The sequence below is a fragment of the Bacillus rossius genome, chromosome 2, assembly GCF_032445375.1.
Source record: "Bacillus rossius redtenbacheri isolate Brsri chromosome 2, Brsri_v3, whole genome shotgun sequence".
Classification (NCBI taxonomy): Eukaryota; Metazoa; Arthropoda; class Insecta; order Phasmatodea; family Bacillidae; genus Bacillus; species Bacillus rossius.
The window spans coordinates 5,226,978-5,252,753 of NC_086331.1; the positions used below are offsets into that span (position 1 = coordinate 5,226,978).

At 44.1% G+C, this 25,776-nt stretch overlaps 1 protein-coding gene and 1 long non-coding RNA gene across 3 annotated transcripts in view; one reads left to right on the plus strand and one right to left on the minus strand.

Annotated features, from left to right (window-relative positions):
• Positions 1-672: 672 nt before the first annotated feature.
• LOC134529050 (gem-associated protein 2) overlaps positions 673-25,776 on the minus strand; it is a 39,034-nt gene continuing 13,930 nt past the window's right edge. Inside the window, exons 3-6 of one of the 2 annotated variants that reach the window (XM_063362748.1) lie at positions 7,868-8,014; positions 6,304-6,414; positions 5,486-5,668; positions 673-5,110 (exon numbers count right to left, since the gene is read on the minus strand). In XM_063362748.1, the coding sequence (XP_063218818.1) occupies positions 5,018-5,110; positions 5,486-5,668; positions 6,304-6,414; positions 7,868-8,014 (534 nt within the window). In that variant the 3' untranslated portion in view covers positions 673-5,017. Of the gene's footprint in view, positions 5,111-5,485; positions 5,669-6,303; positions 6,418-7,867; positions 8,015-25,776 lie in introns of both variants that reach the window. The other variant, XM_063362747.1, reaches the window with a different exon arrangement.
• Positions 9,945-13,423, plus strand: LOC134529051 (uncharacterized). Its single transcript, XR_010074450.1, has 2 exons — positions 9,945-10,278; positions 12,513-13,423. It is a non-coding gene; the product is annotated as an uncharacterized LOC134529051 (long non-coding RNA).

The window sequence follows — 25,776 nt, forward strand, 5'->3', positions numbered from 1 at the left end:
GCTGTATTCTTGTATAATGGTGCTAGTTGTTCATGACATGGTTCATATTTATTAAGTGTAAACAAACCTTTGTAAAACTACAAATTCATGGTAATCTTGCGTACACATGAGAGTTTTTGTGCCATGGTGAATGTATTAAAATCAGAGTCCCAACTTGATCATTTCAATATTGGTATTTAGGTATAAGTAAATAACTTTCTCACAATACTATTATAAATCCACTCTGCAAACAGATTGAATGGAACACCCACTCAGAACAATACAGTCAAGCCATGATAAACAACAGGAAGCAATTGCAAGATCTGAACGATCTGCTCCACAGTGAATCATTGATCATCAATCTTGTTTATAGTCTCCAACATTTTTTAGTACATACCTACAAACCCTAAAAAGCACAAAGGTTACCTCTTACACATTAGTTTTGTTGGTGCAAAGGGGTCATGAGTAATGTATGTAATAATGTATAGGAACAAAATGAAGTTTTCTACAAATGTAGTTATAAAAGATACTATCAACAAATATAAACAATATTTTACATAAAATTACAATAAATAAATAAACACAAAAATTAAAATATATATATATATATATATATATATATATATATATATATATATATATTTATACTAGAAATTGTTTATTAAGAAAATAAGAATAATCTTAAATGTTTGCAAGCAAGTATTTTTCCACATAATGTTGAAAATTAACATAAAATGAAGGGTTTCATTTAGAGATACTGGGTGATAAAATTATCATTCCAAATATTAAAAATTAAAGCATACTAAACTGGAGCAAATCACTGAATATTAAGTGTTCCTTATTAAACATAATAAGTCAAAGGTGAATTATACATGTTGATTTCCCATAATTACAGAACACTTGAGCGAAAAATATCCAAAACACGCATTTGTCGACTAAGGATCAAACAAATTTCAGGATATTTCAGTCATTTTCACCAAAATTTAATGGAACAATATTTAGTCAAAAATCAATGCATGATGTCAGATGCAATTTACTTCAGTTTTGACTGAATATCTAAAACTGAAGAAAACCGAGCTCAAGTGATGACACTTCTGAAACTAGGCTGGAGGTGAAAAGTCGAGAGAGAGCTTTAATAAAAAAAAGTTTCATTCCTTGCTTGATAAGTTCTGACAGCTCTAAACATCATAAATAAGTTTGTTTGAATGTAGCTTTCTCTGCCAACCCTATTTCAAATTATTTTTGATTCAATGTCCTCGATTAAAAAATGCTTACAGATAAATATGTAACATTTATTTTTTGTTAAACATACATTAAAATTGATCTAAAGGTCACTTCTCACTTTATTAATCACTACTGCTTCTAGCATATGATTATTTTACATTTAAGAAGAAAAAAAAAAAAAAATATATATATATATATATATAGCTTGTTATCTTTAAAAGATTTGTGCAATGGGAGTGCATGACTTGATGTAAGTTTTTGGACATACAGTTCTTAGCAATGGCGTATGTCCAAAAACTTACATCAAGTTATATATAGCTTGTTCACAACATTTGATGATCAAATCACATTTTTAATGAATTTAGCACTGGATGTGGAAAATGTTTATAAAAATATTTTTAAGCAGAGTGATTAAAAGGACTTTCCTAAAATGAAACCAATTAGTCTGGAGTTTTTTTCATTTGTTTACATTTACATCTGCATAATATTAAAAAAAAAAAATAGTGCGTGGAGTCCCTCCGCGCGGAAGAAGTGAAACTTCGTAATGTGGAAATGAAAATAGGAAGAGGTATAAATTGATTTTTAATGAAAACATATTGTATTGTATCAAATCTAAGCAGAGTGATTAAAAGGACTTTCCTAAAATGAAACCAATTAGTCTGGAGTTTTTTTCATTTGTTTACATTTACATCTGCATAATATTAAAAAAAAAAAATAGTGCGTGGAGTCCCTCCGCGCGGAAGAAGTGAAACTTCGTAATGTGGAAATGAAAATAGGAAGAGGTATAAATTGATTTTTAATGAAAACATATTGTATTGTATCAAATCAAATGAAATAAAAAAAAAAAAGAGGTAAATGAAATAATGAATATTATAAATTAAAATAGAACAATAAAATAGAACAAGTACGTATTTCAGCTAATTTCACGACGCTCACACTGTTTACTTCGCTGCATAGCAAGAATACCACGCGCATGTGCTTGGAATATTGGACGCTACTCACTGCTAACGCTCGCGCTGGCCTGTAACAGGTATACTACGCGCATGCGTTCCAGTGCCACGCATTCACTCTCGCTCTGTCTCTTTCTATTCCCCCTCCCCAGGAGCGTTGAACGTTTAACGCAACCGTGCTTTCATACCCCCTCCATGGTAGCGTTAAACGTTTAACGCAACCTTGTTGGAAGTCGCATTAGAAGTTTCACTTCAAAAATCACACAAGGAAATATGATAAAAATTGTAATACAAATGGTATACTGTTAGTGCAGAGGCTACTGAGACAGAGTTAGTTGTGTGTCAGCGTACTTGGAAAGCTGGACAGAAGTCAGAGGCACAGAACTAGAGTAAAGAGTTTACACAGGGACTGTGGCAAAAGGAAAAGAAAAATGAAATTTGCAGATTTTGAACATGTTGTAAACAGCTGTTGTGTCTGCTCACGTCATAGTGGAAAAGACCGAGTCGCTGTGTTGTACGAGACTTATTTTTTTTTTATAAAAGGTAAACAGAAATGATGTAACAGGTGTTTTAGGTTAAATTTTGATATTACTTTGAATTAGAATTAAATTGTTTATTTTGGTCATTAAGTGGTTACCATGTTAAGAGAGAAGCATGGAGAAAATTAAGTATAATAACAGTAATGAAATTATTTATAAGGATAGGTACCAATATAAAAAGTTTCTAAGTGAAGATAATGTTACCAAGATACTTAAATGTAAATGCGCCAAGTTTGAAAAGAGTTTAAGAAGTCATGACCCATGGATCATTGGTATTGTGCAATGTATTTCAAATTGTGTTTATGTGAAAGTCACAAGGGTTGAGATTGAATAGAAGGAAGAATTACAGGTTTTGTAAAACAGGTTAAAGTTTATAAAGTTTGTATGCCACAGAAGTCAAAGAGAGCGAGTTATTTTTTTGGGATTACAGCAAAAGATTTATGGAGATTTTGACCAGTAGCTGTGTCAGATACTGAAGGGAGCACAGGTGTTACTGAAGTTTTGTAAGTGCACAGTCGAAGTGTGGAGAGATTGGCCAAGTTGTGGGTGAAAAATTGAATATTACGGGGAGCAAAAGTTTTAGTGGTTGTCGTAGTTTTGGTCCAGCAGTTGAGAGGCAAGAAGGGTAATTTTAAATGTGTTTCCGGCAGTGTGGCCATATTTTTTTTTAGCAAGGGTGTTTGTATTTCCTTCTCCTTGGCTGTTCCCCCCTTCATTATGTTGAAGTTATTGAAGTTGACGTTGAACTGTTTAAAGAGGTTTTAATGTTCTTTGTTGACTACAGAGGTGCAGTTTGGAGCTAATGAGGAGGTCAATGTTGAAATGAGTTAATTATGCATTTATGAAATGAAGATATTATTGTGTGCTGATACAGTTGGATAAAAAGGTGAACTAATCATTTGTTAGAGTTAAAATTAGAAAACAGGAATTGATGTTTGAGTCTATGGGGCTCATGAAAATTCAAAATTTGGAAGTGAAAAACGACAGTATGTTTTGGATTATTTTCCCTGAGTGGCCAGAAGTACAAGTTAGAAGTTACACATGCAAAGATTGCTTGAGTGTAATACTGGGTACATTTATATTCTTAACAAGTATTTTGCATTTTTTAAGTAAAGTTTTTCTACTTCACTTTCTTTTATAACTTTTCAATTTAATATTATGTTAATTTAATGGAAAAGTTGAAGGGGTGGGGGGAGAATGTATGTAGCATTGCAGGACCTTCGCTCCCCAGATATGCAAAGTATTCTTATGCCACGATATTTTCCAGTAAGCATATCAGCCGATTAAATGGTCCAAGGTAACAGTGACCTATTTTTAAATACTGATATCTTATCATTGTTAATATTCTTGTAAGTGATAGTGATATTTAACTATTTTATTCACAAAAGCCATTTAACTATATTTTAACTGGTTCGCACTTTGTTTCCCACGTTAATGTTTGTGTATGTGCATTTTTTCAGTATTTTATTTACTTACGGTATTTATACCTGAATTTACATTTGGATATGTTTGAAGTGTTTCTAGAACATTATGTACTGTATTGGTAAAAGGAAGGACAAGAGACACCTGTGCAACGCTGCAGCAAAAATTTTTTTAACTTATTTTTTTGTGCTGAAATAATTCTGGCTTGTTCTGTATGTAATTCCAATGATGGTAAAAACTTCAAATGTTCTCTCTCGTGGGGGACGAGATTGTTATCACGTTGTTGCATCAGCCAATTAGAAAATACTGATTTTTCATGGTTTATTTTTTTTGCAGGAAAAGCCTCACTGGGAGGGTTAAGATATTTGTGTACTTTCGTGTCCTCGTGAGGTCTGTGTTATGATTAGTCAGTGAGGTCTCTGTTGTGATTAGTCGGTGAGGTCTGTGTTGTGATTAGTCGGTGAGGTCTGTGTTGTGATTAGACGGTGAGGTCTGTGTTGTGATTAGTCGGTGAGGTCATGCACCTGCCTCTTCCCTGCGTGGTGGATACAGCTGCATAGCCTCGTCATTAGTCGTCACTTGGGCATCTATCTGCAAGAGTACGAGTGTGAGTGACTGCGCCCAACAAATTTCTTCAAGTATTTTTACGTAGGTACAATTCAGACCAATTGAGAGATAGCCGGAGGTCTCGATTGTGACAAAATACTTGCTTGAACTTGACAACACGAAACACCTGAAATCGCAAGTACCTACAAATAGCTACACATTATATAAACGACAAAACAAACTTAAATAATATAGCCTATCCATTTACAATATAAGTTACAAATTTTAATTATAGGTAGAGCATGTAACACTTAGTCTTACAACAAATGTTTTAGCCAGGAATGAGATGTATCACCATCACATGTCTGCAAGATCTTTCTGTCCAAAATATTGAGACACCAAGCAAATAAAAAGGTTCACTGCCGGCAGTTGAGGATCAAATACACTCTCCTGTAAGAAAAAATTAAACAATAATTAAGTAAACATTCCAAACAAAAGGTACTACCACCAAATAATTGAAACTGAATTCAACTTCAAACAGCAAGGCCACATTAAATACATAATATTTGATTTTAATGGAATTCATCCACATTTTGTAGACCTAATCAGTAAATGTCTGTAAAGATGGTTTTATGTATTTCTTTTTTTAAAGAAATAGACCTGTCTTCTCCCTGACTAACATATGGTAAAAACATTGGTTAACATAAACAAACGACGGCAAATTTAACTTCCAAAGTGATATGTGTCTTTATATTATTTAGAATTGCATGTATTTAATCATTTCCCTTCCAAAAAATATAATTAAATACAAAGAAAGATTCATACCAAAGTGTCACGGATCTTGGCACAAGTCCTGGCCAGAGTGCGAAGTGAGCTGCAGGTCTCCGGAGTGAGCGGTATTTCTGTGAACACCAGGAGTGCGTACAACCATGCTCCTCTTTGATAGGACAACATAGGAGAGCATTCCAGGTAATCTATGAGGTCATCCAGGGCCTGCAGGATCTGAACCTAGAACCAAATCAACAAAATATTTTTCTGAAAAGCACATATTAAAAAAAATATTTCATGTTTTTTTTTTTTTTTTTTTTTTTACCTCTTACCAACAGCCAAGTCATTAGAGATGGAAATGTACAACTACTACAATGAAACTGCATGCCAATTGTTTGTCAAAGATTAGAACCTTGCCTCGACTCAAAGAGAAACTGTCCAGAATAATCATTAAGACACAAAAATATTTATGTTATGATGCTTTACATAAAAAAACAACCTAAATGTTATTTAAAAGTCAAAAGTTTTTATAACCAATATTGAAAGAACTATGCAAATCAACAGTTCTCTAGCACTTAGTGAACAATGACAAAAATTTTAGCTAAAATTAGTTCACAAACACTAAAACTTTACTTATTTTTTTTAATAACTTATGAAAAACTTATACATATATATAAATAAATGGATCACAGTCAGTTCACTGTCTGAAGAAATCAGTTTCTTGTTTCATTAATATTGTAAAAAATTGGTAATAGTAAGATGGTGTTTCACAGCTATAAGCTGTTTACAGAGGAATTAAAGAAATAAGTGAACACTGTGATACCAACAGAGCAGAAATGTAAAAAGAATAAGTAACGACTACAGTGGAGACCCACCTGTGTCATGGACATGAGTGTGCTCAGTAACGGAAGGGCACCCTCCCGCAATCCATCCACGTCTGCATTCTCGCCAAAACAGAGTACTGGATGCTCTTCTTCCGTATCCAACTGCTGAAACCATCATCTTACATTCCAGTTCTGTGCGCAAAATACAGTGTTTATTTAAAACAGAACATTAATCTTGCCTCTCCAAAGAAAATGAATGATTTTATGTCCATGTGCAATATGCAGGTTCATCAAAAAATAATAAAATAGGTGCCTGAGGATACTTTCCGTTGAAAAAAATTTCTAACCATCTAACAAGCCAAACATATTTTCATGTGTTATTCCAGTGTTTAAAATTTAAACTATTTAGATTTTTTCAAGTGAAGTTGTTATGGCAGATTTAAAAGAACAAAGAGTGTGTCTGAAATTTTGTTTCCTGCTAGAAAAATTGGTAACGGAAGCTTAACAAATGCTTCAGCAGGCTTTCAAGGAGGATGCTATGAGCCGCACACCAATTTTCGAGTGGTTTTGGTGCTTTAAACGTGGTGAAATGAGTGTTGAAGACCATGCTCGTTCTGGGCGCCCTTCAACACCTTAAAACGATGAAAACGTTAAAAAAAAATAAATAATAATATCAGCCATAATATCAACGAGGATTGACGTTTCACTATCAACAAAATTTCAGAAGAGACAGGAGTGAGTTGGAGCTGGTGCCAGAGGATTTTGTCTGAGGATTTGCAAATGAGATGTGCTGCCGCTAAATATATTCCTAGCCTTCTCAAACAGGATTTAAAAAAAACATTCGATTGAATTTGAGCCAGGACTTGAAAAAAGAGACTAAAAGTGATCCGAACTTTTTTGACCAAAGTCATTACAGGTGATGGGAGTTGGTGTAACGGGTATGACCCAGAAATAAAGCAAGCGTCAAGCGAGTGGAAGACTCCCAACTCCCCCAGAAAAAAAAAAAGTGCGGTTGAATGTTAAGACGATGGTTGTTGTCTTTTTTGATGTTCATGGAATAATGCACGGGGAATTTGACATCTCAGGGGTGGTCTGTCATTCCCCACCCTCCGTATTCACCAGACCTAGCCCTGTGTGACTTTTCCCTGTTCCCAACAATAAAGAAAAATCTAATAGGGAAGCATTCTGATGATGTGGAGGCGGTAAAAACTGCTTCGCAAAGGGCACTGGAGGATATTCAAGTTGAAGAGTTCCAGAGGCGCTTCAAACAGTGGGAAAAAAAATACTTGACAAGTGCATCACATCTAATATGACTGAAGGAACTTTGTAAAAAGGTAATAAATACATTTTTTAAGACAAAAATTCTTTTTTTTTGGGTCCCCCGTTGTATATTTTGAGCTTAAAGTTAAATTTTTTTTTGTCATTTACCCTAAACTTTGGGCTATTTGCATGAACTGTGGATCCAAAGTAGTATTTTTTCATTATTTTTTCATTGATCAGCACACAAATATGGAACATTTGAACCCTATTAAAATTCTATAAATAAAAAATCAAGTTTTTCATCCTCCCTGCTTCACAGTCCCACGCTTCCTGAATACACATTTGTTGTTCTTACCTGAGGGGGGTCGGGCTGTGGATGCTTGATTTTGGCCCAAGCCACTTTTTCACGCATCTCACTGAAGATTTCCACATGCTCCATTTGATCTTCATAAGTCAGTTTCAGAATATCTGGCACATGAGTATTATCATCTGCCTTCTCCTCCTACAAAGCAAAGAAAAAGTTTTTTTTTGTTCCTGATGTTACAAAAGCTTTAACAAGTCAGCACATGCCAGCATGTTTATTTATGTAGACGTGCGCTGCTGTCCACTTGTTATCATCTAGTACTTAATACTATGCTTAATAAAGGTACCTTAAGTGTTTGGGGCCCCTTTAGCCACTGCGCATAACTGTGCGATATACAACCCTATCAAATGAAATAATTAATTTCATTATTAAATGTTTTCTAATAACAGTACAAAACTGTTCTGTTGTGACAGCATATTGTCGCGGGTTGAAATTTTGCAGGGTTGTTGAAATCAAATTTAGGGACTTTACTGACGGGACTCTGGGCTGGCTGCTCTGTTCACTCGTCAGCGCAAGTGGCGTGACCATGTAATTGGGGCACGGGGCCGGCGCGGCGCGCTGCGGGCTTGCAGAATTTTGTTTGTTTGTTTGGCCGCGCGCTGGCGCAGCCACGGGCCGCAGTTACTGGGGCGCGCTGTCGTAACAAGCCGCGCGGTGTGGCCTGCACATTGGGGTAGAGGGGGGGTAGTCTTCCCAGATGTTCTAGTTAGTTGTTTAGTAAATTTGACTTCAATAACGAGCTTTTGTTATGGTAGGCGCGGCAGGGCGCGCGAATTTAAGCGCAAGTGATTGGTGACTCGGGGCTCACTCAGGCGGAGGCTATGCGTCTCACCTGTGGTCACGAGTTGTTAGTTCGTTCGTGATGTAGGAATTCAAGCTTTCGGGCGGAAGCTATGGCCGACGCCAGAGGCCACGAGTCGTTTAATTTAAGTTAGGTCATAATGTAGTCGTCAAGCTTTCGGGCGGAGGCTATGGCCCTCGTCAGGGGTCACGCGTCATAGTTTTTAAAATGTAATGTTCGTTCGGGATTTCAAGGGCAGGAGAGGCCCCTACGTTATTTTTTTAAAGTAATCGATCAAGAAAGGCTTTTCGGAAAATGTGAGTATGGACTTATCTTTGTTTTAATTTTAAGTATTAATTATGATTTGAGGTATTCGGAAGGACTAGGGAAGTGTTTAGTGAAGTTCTCTCATTCTCTCTCTTGTAAGGTCGTTCAATCGTTAAGGAAGTAAAGAGATTATTGTTTTAAATTGTAATCCCGCTATTTAAATGTTCTTTAAAATGATGTTGAGTATTTGACTTTAAGAATAAAATAATTTTAATTAAGTATTATGTTATTTTGCAAAATCTCCTTAGTTCAGCTCTCACCAGACATCCTGTACGGGATGACGAACCTATGATCCTAGGTACAGTAAAGTATTTTATGAAGTTAAGACTAGTTGATGCCAAGCGAGTTGTTTCTATGTAAAGAGCTACGATTCTCGCCCCCCCCTCTGAAGGTGGATCGTGACAGAAATGGCGGTGGCACCGGCTAGGTGCACGTTACAAGAAATGGTAGAGTTCGCCGGATAGGTTCTATTTCTGGAGAGAGAGAGAGGTAGATTTTTATGTTTATTATTAAATTAGTTTCAGCTTCTGATAGCAGGTTATTAAGAGTTTACTTGAGGAGAGGATTACGGAATTTTAGTCTATAGTGGAGGAAGTCTTTGAGATTTTTTTTTTGACGTAACAGATGTTTATTTGAGGATACTTGTAAGGATAAAGTTTATAGTGATAAGTTGTTTTAAGTCGTTGAATTTATTGTAGATTTATATCGGGGATTATTACGTGAGGAGAATACGTTATAAGTTAAATGCTTATTAGAGATAATGCAAGTGGTTTAATTTAATTGAAGTTCATTTTAAGATTGTAGGTTAAGAGAATTATAATTTAAAATAAAGTTTTTTGTCGTAAATAGGAATTATTTTCAAGAGAAGTTTGTTTTGTTTTCGTGCGCGTAGGAGACGAGACGTACGAATTAAATCAGTCGAGGGAAGGATAAACGTTAGAAAGGAATTAAAGAGAAAACGAGAGTTTATGTAAAAGAGAGTTATAGAATTTATAGTGATGTTTTGTTTTAATTAGAAAAATGTTGAGAGTTGTTTCAGAACGACACGTCAGTGGACGTGGCAGAGTGAACACGTGACGGGGAGGTGCTGAGACCTAGCGGAGAACGGAGGAACCGCAAGCGAGGGTTGGCGCACCTGATGGAATTCGGTGACGTCACGGGCTCATACGGAGACGTGGACAGGCCGTGACCTTGTTTTGATCAGCTGTACGGTAACTTAGCGATAAGAAAATAGTCTATTGGTTAAATAAATTTAAATTTAAGTGTGTTTTAGGAGAAGAGGAACTTTCAGTATGTAAGTAATTTATTTTAAGAAGTGTATGATGTATAGGCTAGAAGTGTTTCGTTGTAAGTTGTTTATGTTTTTGTTAGTTAAATTCTACCTCGGTTTTAAAAATATTTTTTTGGGATTTGTAAACATTATTAAGGAGGTACACTATAAAATCGATAAGCATTAAGAAAACTGGGAAGGCTAGATTTTGTGTGTAGAGGGAATTTACTCCAAAAGAACAGAGAGACAAAATTAATGTTTTCATTAGGGCGAGGGACCCTAAGGTGAGGCGTTGTGTCCCTGGGAAGAAAGGGAATTGTAGCGCAGACCATAGGAGATGGGCTGACTACGGAATTAAGGGTCAGGAGAATCCTGAGAGTTGTGAGTAGTTTGGGGCAGGAGTTCCCCATGGTAGTACCGAAGTGGCTATCCTGTATGGGATAGGGTACCATTTCAATGAAGTTTGTTGGTGGGGTTAGAGCCCCCTGTGTAGTGGGCCTATAGCAGATAGGCACTACAGTGAAATTTTTGGTTATTTTGTGAGGTAAATTCCCTGGAGGTTAAGTAAGATTGGATTCAGTTAGGAAGGAGGGAAATGAGAAACATTGCTGTAGAGAGTTAGTGTACTTGCCTAATGTGAAATTGAATTTTACTAAATTAATTTAGGAGAAAGTTTTGTTCGGTAAATAAATAATAATGGAAGATAGCTAGATAATTAATTAATTTTTTTTGAGTAAGGTGTTTTAAGTAATGAAATAAAATAAGGTGAAGTAATTTGAATAATTGGGGAGGAGTTTCTTTAAGAGTTTAGATAATTGTTTTTGAATTTATTGAGATATTCAGCCAGTGAAGTTTGAGTGTGAGAGATACAGTGAGATTTTAAGGAAATCGGTTGTTTATTAATTAGGACAAATGAGATTTTTTGATTAAGAGTCAGTAAGCATAGTTAAAATTTATGACATGATATTTGGTGACAGTTTACAGTTATTAAGGAGAAAACAGAGTAATCTATTTATTTTTATTTTAATGGTTTGAAGATAAGATTATGAATTTTTTTTGGAAGTTTCTTTGGCATGTTGGAATAATTTTTTTTGATTTTTAGAATTTACAGAGAAAATTTAATTGATTTTTATTGTTTGAAAGTATGGAGGTTTAATGTTCGATTAGCCCTAACTTGATGGTCGGATCCCAAAAGAATGCCGTAAAACCGATAGCCATTTGAGAGGAATGCGGTAGGCGCTTGTGTAGAGAGGGGTTGTGGGAAAACTCCTTGGGACTGATGGCAGATCAGGGGCCCTAAATAGTGTGTGATGCTGTAAAACCAGTGCAGAGAAAGCCTGGTATGCTTAAATTTTTGGGCACAGGTTATGTAAACCTGGGGTTCCATGGGATTTAGTCATGTTAGCTGCTGTGAGACATTAAGATTTCCAGGCTCCATAGTAAATTCAATGTAAATTTTTGTTTTCTTAAAATAATAAATTTGTTTTTAATTTATTTGAGATATTTGATTTGGAACAGTGAATACAGACCCCGAGGAATAAGAGTTATGCTGTGAGAGGAGAAGGTGGTAGGCCTAAAGGGTACAGGCACCACAGAGGTTATTTGTATTGCATAATTTAAATATAAGGAAACTTGAGAATTTGAAATTTTGTTGTTGGTTTGTACACCCATAAGAAGAGTATAGGCAGAATTTTTATTGTTATGAGATGTCTAATTTAATTGAAAAGAAGAAAGTTTAAAGATGCAAGGTAACATTATTATTGTAATAATTGAAAGAGATTAAGAGGTAGAGAGAAATAGGCAGTTTTTGTTTGTAAGTACTAAAGTTTACATATAGAAATTTAGTAACTAAGAATGAATAATAAGTTAAGTCTAGTGTAAAAGTTTTTTTTAAGTTTGTTAAGTTAAGAGTCACAAGTAAATTTTTTTTTAGAGAGAATGTCTTTGATAGGAAGTATTAGAAACTTATGGGAATTTTAGGGTAACATAAATAATGTAGGTAATGAATAATAAATAGATGGTAGGTCTTAAGTTAGGATTAACATTTGAAGCAGAATTTAATTAAGAAGAAGGAAAATAAATAGGCCTAATGAAAAGAACAAAAAAGGATTTTATGGTAAAGCATTTTTTTTAAGTAATAAACAATGAATAATAATGTTGTTTCAGGGTAATGTGTACTAATAATACAATTTTTTTTTAGGACCAAAGAACAGGAATTATGTAATTTAAATTAACATGTATTTTTGAAACTGTTACAGATTCCTTAAGATGAGCTGAGCAGCAGTCCAGTTTACAAGATGACAAGAGTTCGAGAGACAAGATACAAGATCACTGAAACAAGAGCCAAGACTGAAGATTCAAGAGAAGAGAAAGCTGGCAGCCATGGACTTACAAGTGGAGATTAATAAGGTCATGTAAAGTTTTATTTTTATTATGGAAGACAGTAACTGGAGTTTTTTTTTGTTATAAACATTATTTACAGAACTTTTTAGGTTATAGTAATGTAATGGAACTAGTGAGTTGTGGTAGCTGTCAAAAAGAACTAATACCTTAAGTTTAATTTTTAAAGTTAATTTTCTTAATTTACAGAGGGATTAGTAGTTTTTTTTAAACCTTATTTAGGTTGGAATTTAAATACAATAGCTTATTATAAATGTGTACGAACAGTTCAAGTTCACAGTACTGATAGGTAGGTCAGATGATCTTGTTGATTTTGATGATTTGTTGTTTTGAGTTGATTTTTAAGTGTTGTGAATTAGACAATGAAATAGTTCTGAAAACTTAAATTATTTCAAGCTAAGAAATAGTAAAGTTAATTGTAACTCAAAGGACACCAGAATTTAATTTTTTTTTGAATTAGTAATGTTTGAAAATTTTATACTTTACAAGAAAGGTTATAAACAAACAGATCGGATGGAACAAGGATGCAGTAAATCACAATTTCATTTAGAATTATTGATTAGCTTTTGAGGTTATGAAGTAAAAGTAATTATAGTTTAAAAGTTTGAATAAAAAAATGTTTTTTTTTATTTGTTTGAAATAGAAAGTTTAAAAGTTAATTAGTCATGATCTAGGTGGGTGATGGGGTGGGAATTGGCCACTCTTTTTCCCTATAACCTCCCTAACATGGCCTTCTATTACATCTAACAGAAAAAAAAAAGAAGAAAAAGAAGACTTATTATTAGTTAGAATGTTTTTTTATGAAGATACCTGATGAACTTTTTTTTTATTGTTGGGAAGAATAGTAGCAAGATTAATCAGATGTTTTACTCAGAAGAAGAAGAAGAAGAAGATAAAGCAGTTTTATGACTCGACAAGCCAGAGATTGGTGTTTCCCCTCTGCGCTCCTATTGACTACGTTGTTTACTCTCATGGGATAGCTGGTTCGGCACCATGGAGAGAGATTGGTGGGCATTGTGGTTGCCCCCAGAAGAAAAGAAGAGTAGAAGAGGTTATGGGTGGGTCATGTGAACTGACCTTCAACCCAGTTACTTCGTGGGGACTATTTGCTGTATAGAGAAGATCAAGACTCAAGAGTTAGGGAAAATTATTGGAGGTCATGTTTCCCTTCCTTAAGTTTTTCCTATCAAATTATTTGCCTGATTAGATTATGCTAAGGGTGGGATACTTTATGTTAGCAGTTGAATTAATTAATTTTATTTTTTTGTGTGTTTGCATCCTTGCCCATCGATTGCAGTTTAGTAGTTAGTTTTGTATTTGTCAGGCGTGATGGTAATGCCTGTTGATGATGTTTCAGAATTGTAATCTGTTCGTGATGAGGATGGCACAACTCCGAAGCAGATGTGGGGAGAAGTTGTGAGCTGCCCTGGAAGCCAGTCCAGTAGCTGTTGGAGTTGAGTGGTGTTTGCTGATGGCCAGCCCAGGGAGCTACTCTTCTCGACAACACTGACTTCGAGGAGTTGCACCAACCTTCACGAGATAAGAGTTTAATTAATTGAAACACTGTAAGGACACTTAATTTTTTTTGAAGAACGAAAGAAGTATGGTAATAAACAGAAACCGAAAAAAAAAAATAATAATAATTATCAAGAATTTGCACATTGTTTAACGAATACTGAGAAACTAAGAACAGTAATTTAATTTGTAAAGAGAGCTTCACTAACAGAACAATTTTTTTAGAATTGAGAACTCGAGCCTCTGAAGGTTCCTGTGAGAACAAACCAGATAAAAGTTTTACATTTAATTTTATGAATACTTGTTGTTTTAAAATAAATCTTATGCAGAATCTAGATGTATGTTCAGACAGCAAGGAACTAAGAAAATTATTATTTTTGTGAAATGAGGAATTTATAGTTATGGTTTAATGGAAAAAGACAATTTGTAATTTTGAGGTAGCTCGATGGGGCTCGAGCTCTGTGAGGGGAGGGTTATGTCGCGGGTTGAAATTTTGCAGGGTTGTTGAAATCAAATTTAGGGACTTTACTGACGGGACTCTGGGCTGGCTGCTCTGTTCACTCGTCAGCGCAAGTGGCGTGACCATGTAATTGGGGCACGGGGCCGGCGCGGCGCGCTGCGGGCTTGCAGAATTTTGTTTGTTTGTTTGGCCGCGCGCTGGCGCAGCCACGGGCCGCAGTTACTGGGGCGCGCTGTCGTAACAAGCCGCGCGGTGTGGCCTGCACATTGGGGTAGAGGGGGGGTAGTCTTCCCAGATGTTCTAGTTAGTTGTTTAGTAAATTTGACTTCAATAACGAGCTTTTGTTATGGTAGGCGCGGCAGGGCGCGCGAATTTAAGCGCAAGTGATTGGTGACTCGGGGCTCACTCAGGCGGAGGCTATGCGTCTCACCTGTGGTCACGAGTTGTTAGTTCGTTCGTGATGTAGGAATTCAAGCTTTCGGGCGGAAGCTATGGCCGACGCCAGAGGCCACGAGTCGTTTAATTTAAGTTAGGTCATAATGTAGTCGTCAAGCTTTCGGGCGGAGGCTATGGCCCTCGTCAGGGGTCACGCGTCATAGTTTTTAAAATGTAATGTTCGTTCGGGATTTCAAGGGCAGGAGAGGCCCCTACGTTATTTTTTTAAAGTAATCGATCAAGAAAGGCTTTTCGGAAAATGTGAGTATGGACTTATCTTTGTTTTAATTTTAAGTATTAATTATGATTTGAGGTATTCGGAAGGACTAGGGAAGTGTTTAGTGAAGTTCTCTCATTCTCTCTCTTGTAAGGTCGTTCAATCGTTAAGGAAGTAAAGAGATTATTGTTTTAAATTGTAATCCCGCTATTTAAATGTTCTTTAAAATGATGTTGAGTATTTGACTTTAAGAATAAAATAATTTTAATTAAGTATTATGTTATTTTGCAAAATCTCCTTAGTTCAGCTCTCACCAGACATCCTGTACGGGATGACGAACCTATGATCCTAGGTACAGTAAAGTATTTTATGAAGTTAAGACTAGTTGATGCCAAGCGAGTTGTTTCTATGTAAAGAGCTACGATTCTCGCCCCCCCCTCTGAAGGTGGATCGTGACAGAAATGGCGGTGGCACCGGCTAGGTGCACGTGACAATATTTTAACAAATTGCAATAATGTTTTCGCTCATTTTTACATTAGTCTGACGTCGTCCGACCGAAGGCCACCCTAAAGCCCGACCTGCAACCGCCAGTACTCACCCCGCTAACGGAACGCGCCCCTAGCCATGGCCCACCCGAGTCAGGCGAGCCACCAACAACTAAGGTAGAACCCGACCCCCCCCCAAATAAACAGACTGCAATCAACCACGTTATAAAAAACAAACACTAATTATTAGACTATATTACGTAGTAATTTAAAGTCGGTTGACGGAAGTGCGACGTAGGAGTGCCCGGGCACTCACGTGTGTAACTACAGCAATACGCGTGTGAGTGTTCCCCTGGCGGCCTTCTGCCGGAATCAATCAACCAGACCTTATGACATAATTATTCAAACCTTGTGTTGCGTCATTAACCCCACCAGAGCAATCTGACAAGAGACGAACAGTCGCTGGTGTGACGTAAAACATTCAAACATAAAAATTCTTAAATATAATAACTTTCAATTCATAGAAGGGACAAATGACCTTAATTCAGCCTTTATAATTAATATAAGAATTTAGCATCATTAAATTCTCTTATTAACTTATCAGATCAGAAATTAACGTAATGAGGTCAACCCTGGAGCGAGGGCCACCGAGCCTCGGCCGGACGCCACGACATGACGCCAGTTCAACGCGACTCGTGGACCGGGGCGGACGCACGTCCCACAGAGAGACATCATCCTTTGTCCACACCGAGTTCACTTCTGGTAAATATAGTCATTCTTCAAACCCTTTTAATAATCTCTCCGTGTGTACCCGGTCCAGCTTTTCGGTCCAGGACCTAATCCGGCCGCATAAATATCACACCCCCCCCTGCACCACACTTGGTCCGCGGGGTAGGTGCATTATCCGGTACGGGCCGACTCCCGAGGACAGAACTTTTGTTAATCTCAGTCGCTCCGGCGCTGACACTCCCCGTAAGGGAACTCTTGAGCGAATTTAGCTGCGGTCCGCGCTCCACTGCAGTGGACGCGAGCACCGCCTCAATACGCAGATTTACGGGATTGGCCGCCTCCAATCACCCTCACCCCTCGTTGAGTAACCAGGCTCAGAAAAGCCTAGGGACACGATAATACGGAATAATTAGTGACTTTGTAACATTTCTTTGTAACCTTGTGCAACGCACCCTCGTGTAACATTTTCTTTTGTAAACTTGTGCAACGCAACCTCGTGTAACAATTCTTTTGTAAACTTGTGCAACGCAACCTCGTGTAACATTTTCTTTTGTAAACTTGTGCGACGCACCTCTCCACGTAACATTCGTAAACTTGTATAACGCAACCTCGTGTAACATTCCTTTTGTAAACTTGTGCTACGGTAATTCAGTAACTCTCAGACTCAGTTGCGTGTAATTGTGTAATTTGTATCTTGTAACGTCACCTCTTGTACGACGTGGCGTGTAACCAGCAACGTTACACCAGAGCCACTGTCGACTGAATAAATGACGCACGTCATTTATTAGCTCACTTCAGCGTACGCTTCTTTAAACCTGCTATTCCCAACCCCCGCCGAGTAGGGAAGTCCTCAAACCCACGCAACATCGCCGACGGTCCTAGTGGGCCACGCAGGGCAATCGACCCCACGACCCAACTACCGACTAGCACCAGAACTAGTCTGGCGCCCACCCGGACTCATTACATTTGCAACAGCCACTCCCGCTAGGAACCGCACCGGGACTCGAGCCCGAGACCCCGGACGACGGCATTTGGCGCCCGCTGCGTGGGGCGAAGATAGAAAAATCAGGATTTTCCCCACGAAAAATCACAAGAACTTTCACGAAAAAACGGAAAATTTGAGCCATTATTAAATCATAATCTTTTTTCCTGCTACGCCAAGCCACAGCACGGACACGGGACGGCCATTTTGCACAGGCAAAAGTAATTAGGGTCAAGACAGGCCGGCGCGACGAAGCAAGCGGACAAAGGGGCTTCAACCACCCCCCACCCCACTCGGCATTCCAGCGCCAGCCGCGACGCAGAAGCCTACGTCACAGCCCGACCCCCCTCTCCGCAGCGTCCATCATTGGCCTCTGGTTTGTACGAGTGTCCGGGCGCCCTCGCCCGTTGCCTCGCACGCTCATCCGTACCCCCTCCCCAACGCGGACAGTTTTCGACCTCCGCTTCGTGCGGCTGTCCGGGCGCTCTCGGCCGTCGCTGCGCAGAACGACCTGCGCACCACCTCCGCCGCGGCCATTCTCGGCCTCCGTTTTGTGCGGCTGTCCGGGCACCTGCCCAGCCGGCGAGCGCGACCCCGCGCGCAAGCCTGCACCGCGCACACAGAGCCGCGAGCGAGAAGCACAGACCAACACCGCTAAACACGCACCATAACTAGCGCAACATGCAAACCCGGAACTCCGACGTTCTATGCGCCCAGTGCTTACTGCCCAGGGGGACAGACCTACTGACGGGGTCGAGACCATGGTACATGACCTGCCAATGCACCCCCCACAGTCAGGACCCACACGACCACTCATGGGTACAGCCGTGGGACGGACAGTTCCCGGGGAAGAACCAAGCACCAACCGTAAAGACGGAAACAGTAACTAACACCACCGTGGTGAGCACTCGCTCGACCACCTGCACGACATTCACACACGCCGCGAAAGAGGAACACCATGCGCAACAGCCACCGCCACCCGTCGACCCAAACCTCGTTACGTACAACCGCCCCCAAGGTTATCAGGGCAAGGTCACACTACCTGAATTCGGTGGCCTCACCCATGAGGACCCACGAACTTTCGTAGAAAACTGTGAAGTGCGATTGACCCGAGCAGGTATACCAGTAGACGAGTGGTCGGGACAGGCCAGCGGGCAACTGCGAGGCACAGCCCACGAATGGTGGGACATATGGGGACGGTTCGGCATGCCGTGGACGGAGTTCGCCGGCGCACTAACCCGCCGATTCGACACTGAACAGGCATTAGTCGACTGCACCTCACAGTTCTATGGCGAGCGGCAGAAGGACGGCGAGACGGCCGAACAATTCGTATCACGGAAACTACGCCTCTTCGCACGCGTCAACCCGCACGCTCGACCCACGACAGCGCTACCCACTGTCACAGCGTTACTCCACACCGGCCTCCAGCCTTTCATGCGTTGTTGTCGCCCAGAGTCGGTAGAGGAATACGTGCAACAAGCAGCGGCCATCGAACAGAACCTGCGCGACCTCTGGCAACGGGGCACACCGAACACGAGTCGGGGACGCCTCAGCCAGGCATCACAACAGGGGGGAGCTGACAACCAGCCACCGACCCGGCGACGAGCCATCGAAAACACGCCCCAAACCAACGCCACACCCACCAGGTCGGCAACGCAGGACGTCCAGGGACTACCACTGTGCCAGCGAGGTTGCCCAGACGGTACACGCCACTGGCACAAGGATTGCCCATTACCACCTCCTCGCGCGAACCAACCGCCGGGAAACGCCAACCCGGGGGCGGAGCATTAGGAACACCGCTCCCGGTTGTCACGGGAAGGGAGAGACCCCCCCAACTGTACCAGCTGACCCACCCGCGGGACAGCCTCCTGCGCATCCCCGTAGAGGTTGACGGGCGAGCCGCGGCTGCTCTAGTCGACACAGGGGCGAGTCACGTATTTGTAGCCCCCCACCTGGTACCGCCCGGGAAACTCCAACCTCAACAGACGGAATTGCAATTAGCCACGAACACCCGACCATGCCTGACCGTAGGGCGAGCGACACTCCAGGTTAGGATAAGGGGCTACACCACCACTGTGACCGCCCTCGTCGTCGAGGACCTCCGCGAGGAGATAGTCCTGGGGCAGCCCTGGCTAGCAGAGCAGGACGCCGTAATTGAGACCAAGGCCACTCGGGTACACATCGGCACGCAAGAGCGGCTGGTAGTCTATGCCGTCGGGTCCCTACCCGCACGGGCTCACGAAACCGTCACACTTCACCAGGTACGTCACGACGTCCCACCCGAGTACCGCGCCGCCATCGACCGGGTACTAGCAGAGCGACAGGAAATATTCACGGTGTCTGACCCCCTCAGACGAACTACGGTCACCGAGCACCACATCCCGACCACCCACAACAACCTGGTGTACGAGCCCCCCAGAGGATACGGTTTCCGGGAGCAACGTGCCATACGGGAACAGGTCGCGGAGATGCTCCGGGATGGTGTTATTGAACCGTCGAATAGTCGCTACAACGCCTGCATAGTACTCGCGCCGAAGAAGGACGGATCACTGCGGTTCTGCGTAGACTTCCGGCCACTGAACACTATCACAGTTAGCGCCCCGCCACCCCAGATCAGCGTGGAGAACGCGGTAGCAGGACTGGGACGAGCAACGGTGTTCAGTACCCTCGACCTTAAGTCAGGGTACTGGCAGGTTCCCATCCGGACCGAAGACCGCGAGAAGACCGCGTTCACCATCCCCGACGGCCGCAAATTCCAATTTTGAGCGATGCCATTCGGACTGAAATGAGCCCCTGCGACGTTCCAGGGGATGATGACGCGCGTACTTGAGGGCTACGTCGATCGCTTCGCACTAGCGTACCTCGACGACGTAATCGTATTCTCGGAGACCTGGGAGGAACACATCCGACACCTTACACTGGTCCTAGAACGCCTCGCTACCCACCACTTGACCGTCGCACACCACAAGTGCCACATCGGGACGCAGGAAGTCGAGTTTCTGGGGCACGTCGTGAGCGCCGCGGGTAACCGGCCGCAAGCGAGCCACCTCACGAAGATCGCTGAAGCCGAGGTACCGCGAACGCGGAAACAGTTACAGCGCTTCATCGGCCTGATCAACTGGCTCCGGTGCTACGTCCCTAACTTCTCGAGGACAATAGCCCCCCTGATAGACCTCCTGTCACCCCAGTCACGTTACCGGTGGAACGACCACGCCCAGCGCGCATTCGAAGAGGTCAAACTCGCCTTCACACAGTGTCACACGCTCACGCGTGTAAACCCAGAACGTCACCTCTACCTACAGACGGACGCGAGTAACCTCGGGGTGGGCGCGGTACTATACCACGTAGGCCCGGACGGCGAGCGTGAGGTCACAGACTACGCTAGCGCAAAGCTCGGCTCGGCAGAGCGCCGATATCACAGCAACGAGCAGGAGTGCCTAGCCGTAGTCTGGGCCATGAAAAAGTACCGGCCACACCTCGAGGGAAAGACCTTTACACTGCGGACAGATAACCGATGCCTGACGTGGCTACACACAATGCAGGGCAGGAAGGGCAAACTGATTCGGTGGGCCTTGTTTCTACAATCGTTTGATTTCGAGGTAGAGCATGTCCCCGGCACCGAAAATCAGCTGCCCGACCTGTTATCACGTGAACCCGACCAGAACACCGAACTGCGGGACGACTGGGACGCCATGCTACCCCCAGTCACGCCAAACCCACCCGAACACAGTGACACTACATGTAGCCGCCTCACGGCCGAAGCCCAGGACGAGGAAGGACCGCCCAACACCGCCGCCGACCTGTATCGGCGCGTATGCCAGGCCCAGGAGACGTCAGCCGACGCCGACCGCCGACGTCGACAGATCCCAGCGGCCGAGCACGGTACCTGGCGTGTGCAGGACGGCGTAGTCATGACGCGGACCCCAGGCCACCACGGCGACTGACGAACCTACGTCCCCACGGAGGCGCGAGAGGCCACATTGCGGTTCCACCACGACCACGACCTCGCGGGGCACCCCGGGACGGACCAGACCCGCCGCGAAGTGGGCCGACACTACCACTGGCCAGGTCTGACCCACGACGTCCGTGAGTACGTACGCGAGTGCGAGGTCTGCCAGAGACGAAAGGCACGCCGACGGGACGGGGAGGAGCAACAACGGCCTAGGGAGCCCACCACAGCCTTCCAGACCATTGCACTGGACGTGATGGGCCCCTACCCCCGCACGCCCCGCGGGAAACGCTTCCTGCTTGTCGTGACGGACTTGTTCACGCGGTGGACCGAAGCGTACCCGTGCAGCAACATCAGGACCACCACTCTACTTCACATCCTGACCAACGAGTTTATGTCACGTTGGGACTACCCCCAGTCCATATTAACAGACAACGCCAGCCAGTTCCTGGGCCGTCAGTGGAAGGCCTGGTGCACCGACCACGAGGTCGAACACCACTCGACGCCAGCCTACCACCCGAGGGCAAACCCCACCGAACGACGGAACCAGGAGCTGAAGGCACAACTGCGCATACGACTGGGGGCGGACCACACTCAGTGGGATACCCACGTGCCAGACGCACTGTTCTGCGTCCGGAGACGCACCAACGCCGCCACCGGCCGCACACCGGCAGAGATGGTGCAGGGGCACAACCTGCCACTGCCAGGGGAATGGACCACACACGGACCACCCCACCCGGCAGAAGACACAGCCGACCACGATCAACGGCGCACCGCCGAACACGACGAGGCTCGACAACGTCAGAGGCGATACGCCCAGGAAATAACACCCACGACCGAACACCCCCCGCCTGCGGTGCGGGTAGGCGACCAGGTGTTTGTCCGCGTGCACCCCCTCTCCAACGCGCCCCGCAACTATTGCGCTGGACTCGCCCCAAGGTGGAGCGGCCCCCACCCCGTACGCCAACGGCTCGGGAGGACCACTTTCCTAGTATGCACCGGCGGGAGACGGGACAGGAAGGTACACCGCGACGATCTGCGGCTGGCCCACCTACCCGGGGAGAACCCCCCCGACGAGGAGGTAGCACCCACACCGGACACCGAGGGAGCGCCTGAGGGGGACACGCCCGCCGAGACCACCCCGGCACGAAGCCCAACTGGTCAGAGCCGACCACGGGCGCTCGTGTACGAGGACACGACGGCCACACCGGCACCAGAGGTAGCCGACGAGCCCAGCGGGACACCTACCCGCGAAGACGAGCCCCAAGGACCCCTCATCGAGTGGCCTCCGGACACTGACGATCCCACGACTACACCGAGACCGCCAGAGGACGGCGTCGAGACACTCTCGATCACCGAGCTCCCGGACTCCCTCAGCACCTCGACAGAGGACGGCGAGGCTGAAACCATTCCCGTGGTGACGGAACCAGACGACGAGACCACTGACCTGGGGCCGCCTGGCATCCCGGAGCGGGAGAGACGTCCGTACCACACCACGCCGCGTTCAGCCCCGGACGACCTACGGCCAGATGCCGCCACATCGCCCCAGGAGCCCCCGGACCCAGGAGACGCCCCAGGGAACCTCCCCCCGAGGAACCGCCGGCCACCCAGGTACCTGGACGAATACGTACGGGGGTAGGCACCACGGGCCCCCGCCCACGTCCCACCACCTGGACTCACGACGCGGGACGCATCAGGTCAAGAGCGCGGGCCCTACCAGCTGCCGGACCACCTCGGGCACTCGACGCGGGACGCACCAGGTCCAGAGCGCGGGCCCTACCAGCTGCCGGACCACCTCGGGCACTCGACGCGGGATGCACCAGGTCCAGAGCGCGGGCCCTACCAGCTGCCGGACCACCTCGGACACTCGACGCGGGACGCACCAGGTCCAGAGCGCGGGCCCTACCAGCTGCCGGACCACCTTGGGCACTCGACGCGGGACGCACCAGGTCCAGAGCGCGGGCCCTATCAGCTGCCGGACCACGCCGACGAGCCAACACCCGGCTGTTCGACGTGGGACGACCTGGATCCAGTACGCAGGCCCTACCAGCTGCGGCCGCCGCGAGCACCACCTGGCTGGAGCTGCTGCCGAAGCTAGGGGCGCCCCCACGTAGCGGGGTCACTAGCGGCGCAAGGTCGGGCTTCTCGAGGGGGGGGCGTTTGACGTCGTCCGACCGAAGGCCACCCTAAAGCCCGACCTGCAACCGCCAGTACTCACCCCGCTAACGGAACACGCCCCTAGCCATGGCCCACCCGAGTCAGGCGAGCCACCAACAACTAAGGTAGAACCCGACCCCCCCCAAATAAACAGACTGCAATCAACCACGTTATAAAAAACAAACACTAATTATTAGACTATATTACGTAGTAATTTAAAGTCGGTTGACGGAAGTGCGAAGTAGGAGTGCCCGGGCACTCATGTGTGTAACTACAGCAATACGCGTGTGAGTGTTCCCCTGGCGGCCTTCTGCCGGAATCAATCAACCAGACCTTATGACATAATTATTCAAACCTTGTGTTGCGTCATTAACCCCACCAGAGCAATCTGACAAGAGACGAACAGTCGCTGGTGTGACGTAAAACATTCAAACATAAAAATTCTTAAATATAATAACTTTCAATTCATAGAAGGGACAAATGACCTTAATTCAGCCTTTAAAATTAATATAAGAATTTAGCATCATTAAATTCTCTTATTAACTTATCAGATCAGAAATTAACGTAATGAGGTCAACCCTGGCGCGAGGGCCACCGAGCCTCGGCCGGACGCCACGACATGACGCCAGTTCAACGCGACTCGTGGACCGGGGCGGACGCACGTCCCATGGAGAGACATCATCCTTTGTCCACACCGAGTTCACTTCTGGTAAATATAGTCATTCTTCAAACCCTTTTAATAATCTCTCCGTATGTACCCGGTCCAGCTTTTCGGTCCAGGACCTAATCCGGCCGCATAAATATCACACCCCCCCCTGCACCACACTTGGTCCGCGGGGTAGGTGCATTATCCGGTACGGGCCGACTCCCGAGGACAGAACTTTTGTTAATCTCAGTCGCTCCGGCGCTGACACTCCCCGTAAGGGAACTCTTGAGCGAATTTAGCTGCGGTCCGCGCTCCACTGCAGTGGACGCGAGCACCGCCTCAATACGCAGATTTACGGGATTGGCCGCCTCCAATCACCCTCACCCCTCGTTGAGTAACCAGGCTCAGAAAAGCCTAGGGACACGATAATACGGAATAATTAGTGACTTTGTAACATTTCTTTGTAACCTTGTGCAACGCACCCTCGTGTAACATTTTCTTTTGTAAACTTGTGCAACGCAACCTCGTGTAACAATTCTTTTGTAAACTTGTGCAACGCAACCTCGTGTAACATTTTCTTTTGTAAACTTGTGCGACGCACCTCTCCACGTAACATTCGTAAACTTGTATAACGCAACCTCGTGTAACATTCCTTTTGTAAACTTGTGCTACGGTAATTCAGTAACTCTCAGACTCAGTTGCGTGTAATTGTGTAATTTGTATCTTGTAACGTCACCTCTTGTACAACGTGGCGTGTAACCAGCAACGTTACACCAGAGCCACTGTCGACTGAATAAATGACGCACGTCATTTATTAGCTCACTTCAGCGTACGCTTCTTTAAACCTGCTATTCCCAACCCCCGCCGAGTAGGGAAGTCCTCAAACCCACGCAACATCGCCGACGGTCCTAGTGGGCCACGCAGGGCAATCGACCCCACGACCCAACTACCGACTAGCACCAGAACTAGTCTGGCGCCCACCCGGACTCATTACATTTGCAACAGCCACTCCCGCTAGGAACCGCACCGGGACTCGAGCCCGAGACCCCGGACGACGGCAAGTCATATAGTTGTACAGTAAACTCTCGATAATCCGTGTTAATTGGGACCTTCCGATGCCCGGATAATTGAATGCCCATAAGTAAACCAGGATAATCCGTTTCACCACTTAAAAATGGTGTATTTACTGGCAAAAGAGTGTCTCTTCAGTAGAATTAGATGAGTACAAGCAAAGGCTTTGTATACCGTGTCCCAGCTTATTGGACCGTAAACAATACTGGCACTGTGTTGCCACCATCCTTCTCCTGTCCCCTTTATTGCTATGGGAGGGAGAGCGGCAGTCCCATCTCAGCATCACCCTCCACCTTTTAACGACCTATTATCCGGGGTCACTACAAAATAAGTGTCTGAACCACAGCACAATATTATACACCTTATTTTCCCCCTTCCAGCTATTGCATTTTATTTTTCTACCTCGCGCGGCAAGATATTGTTTCTTGTTAATTCCACCTATTAAAATTAGGATGCACTTTACAGTCATAACTACG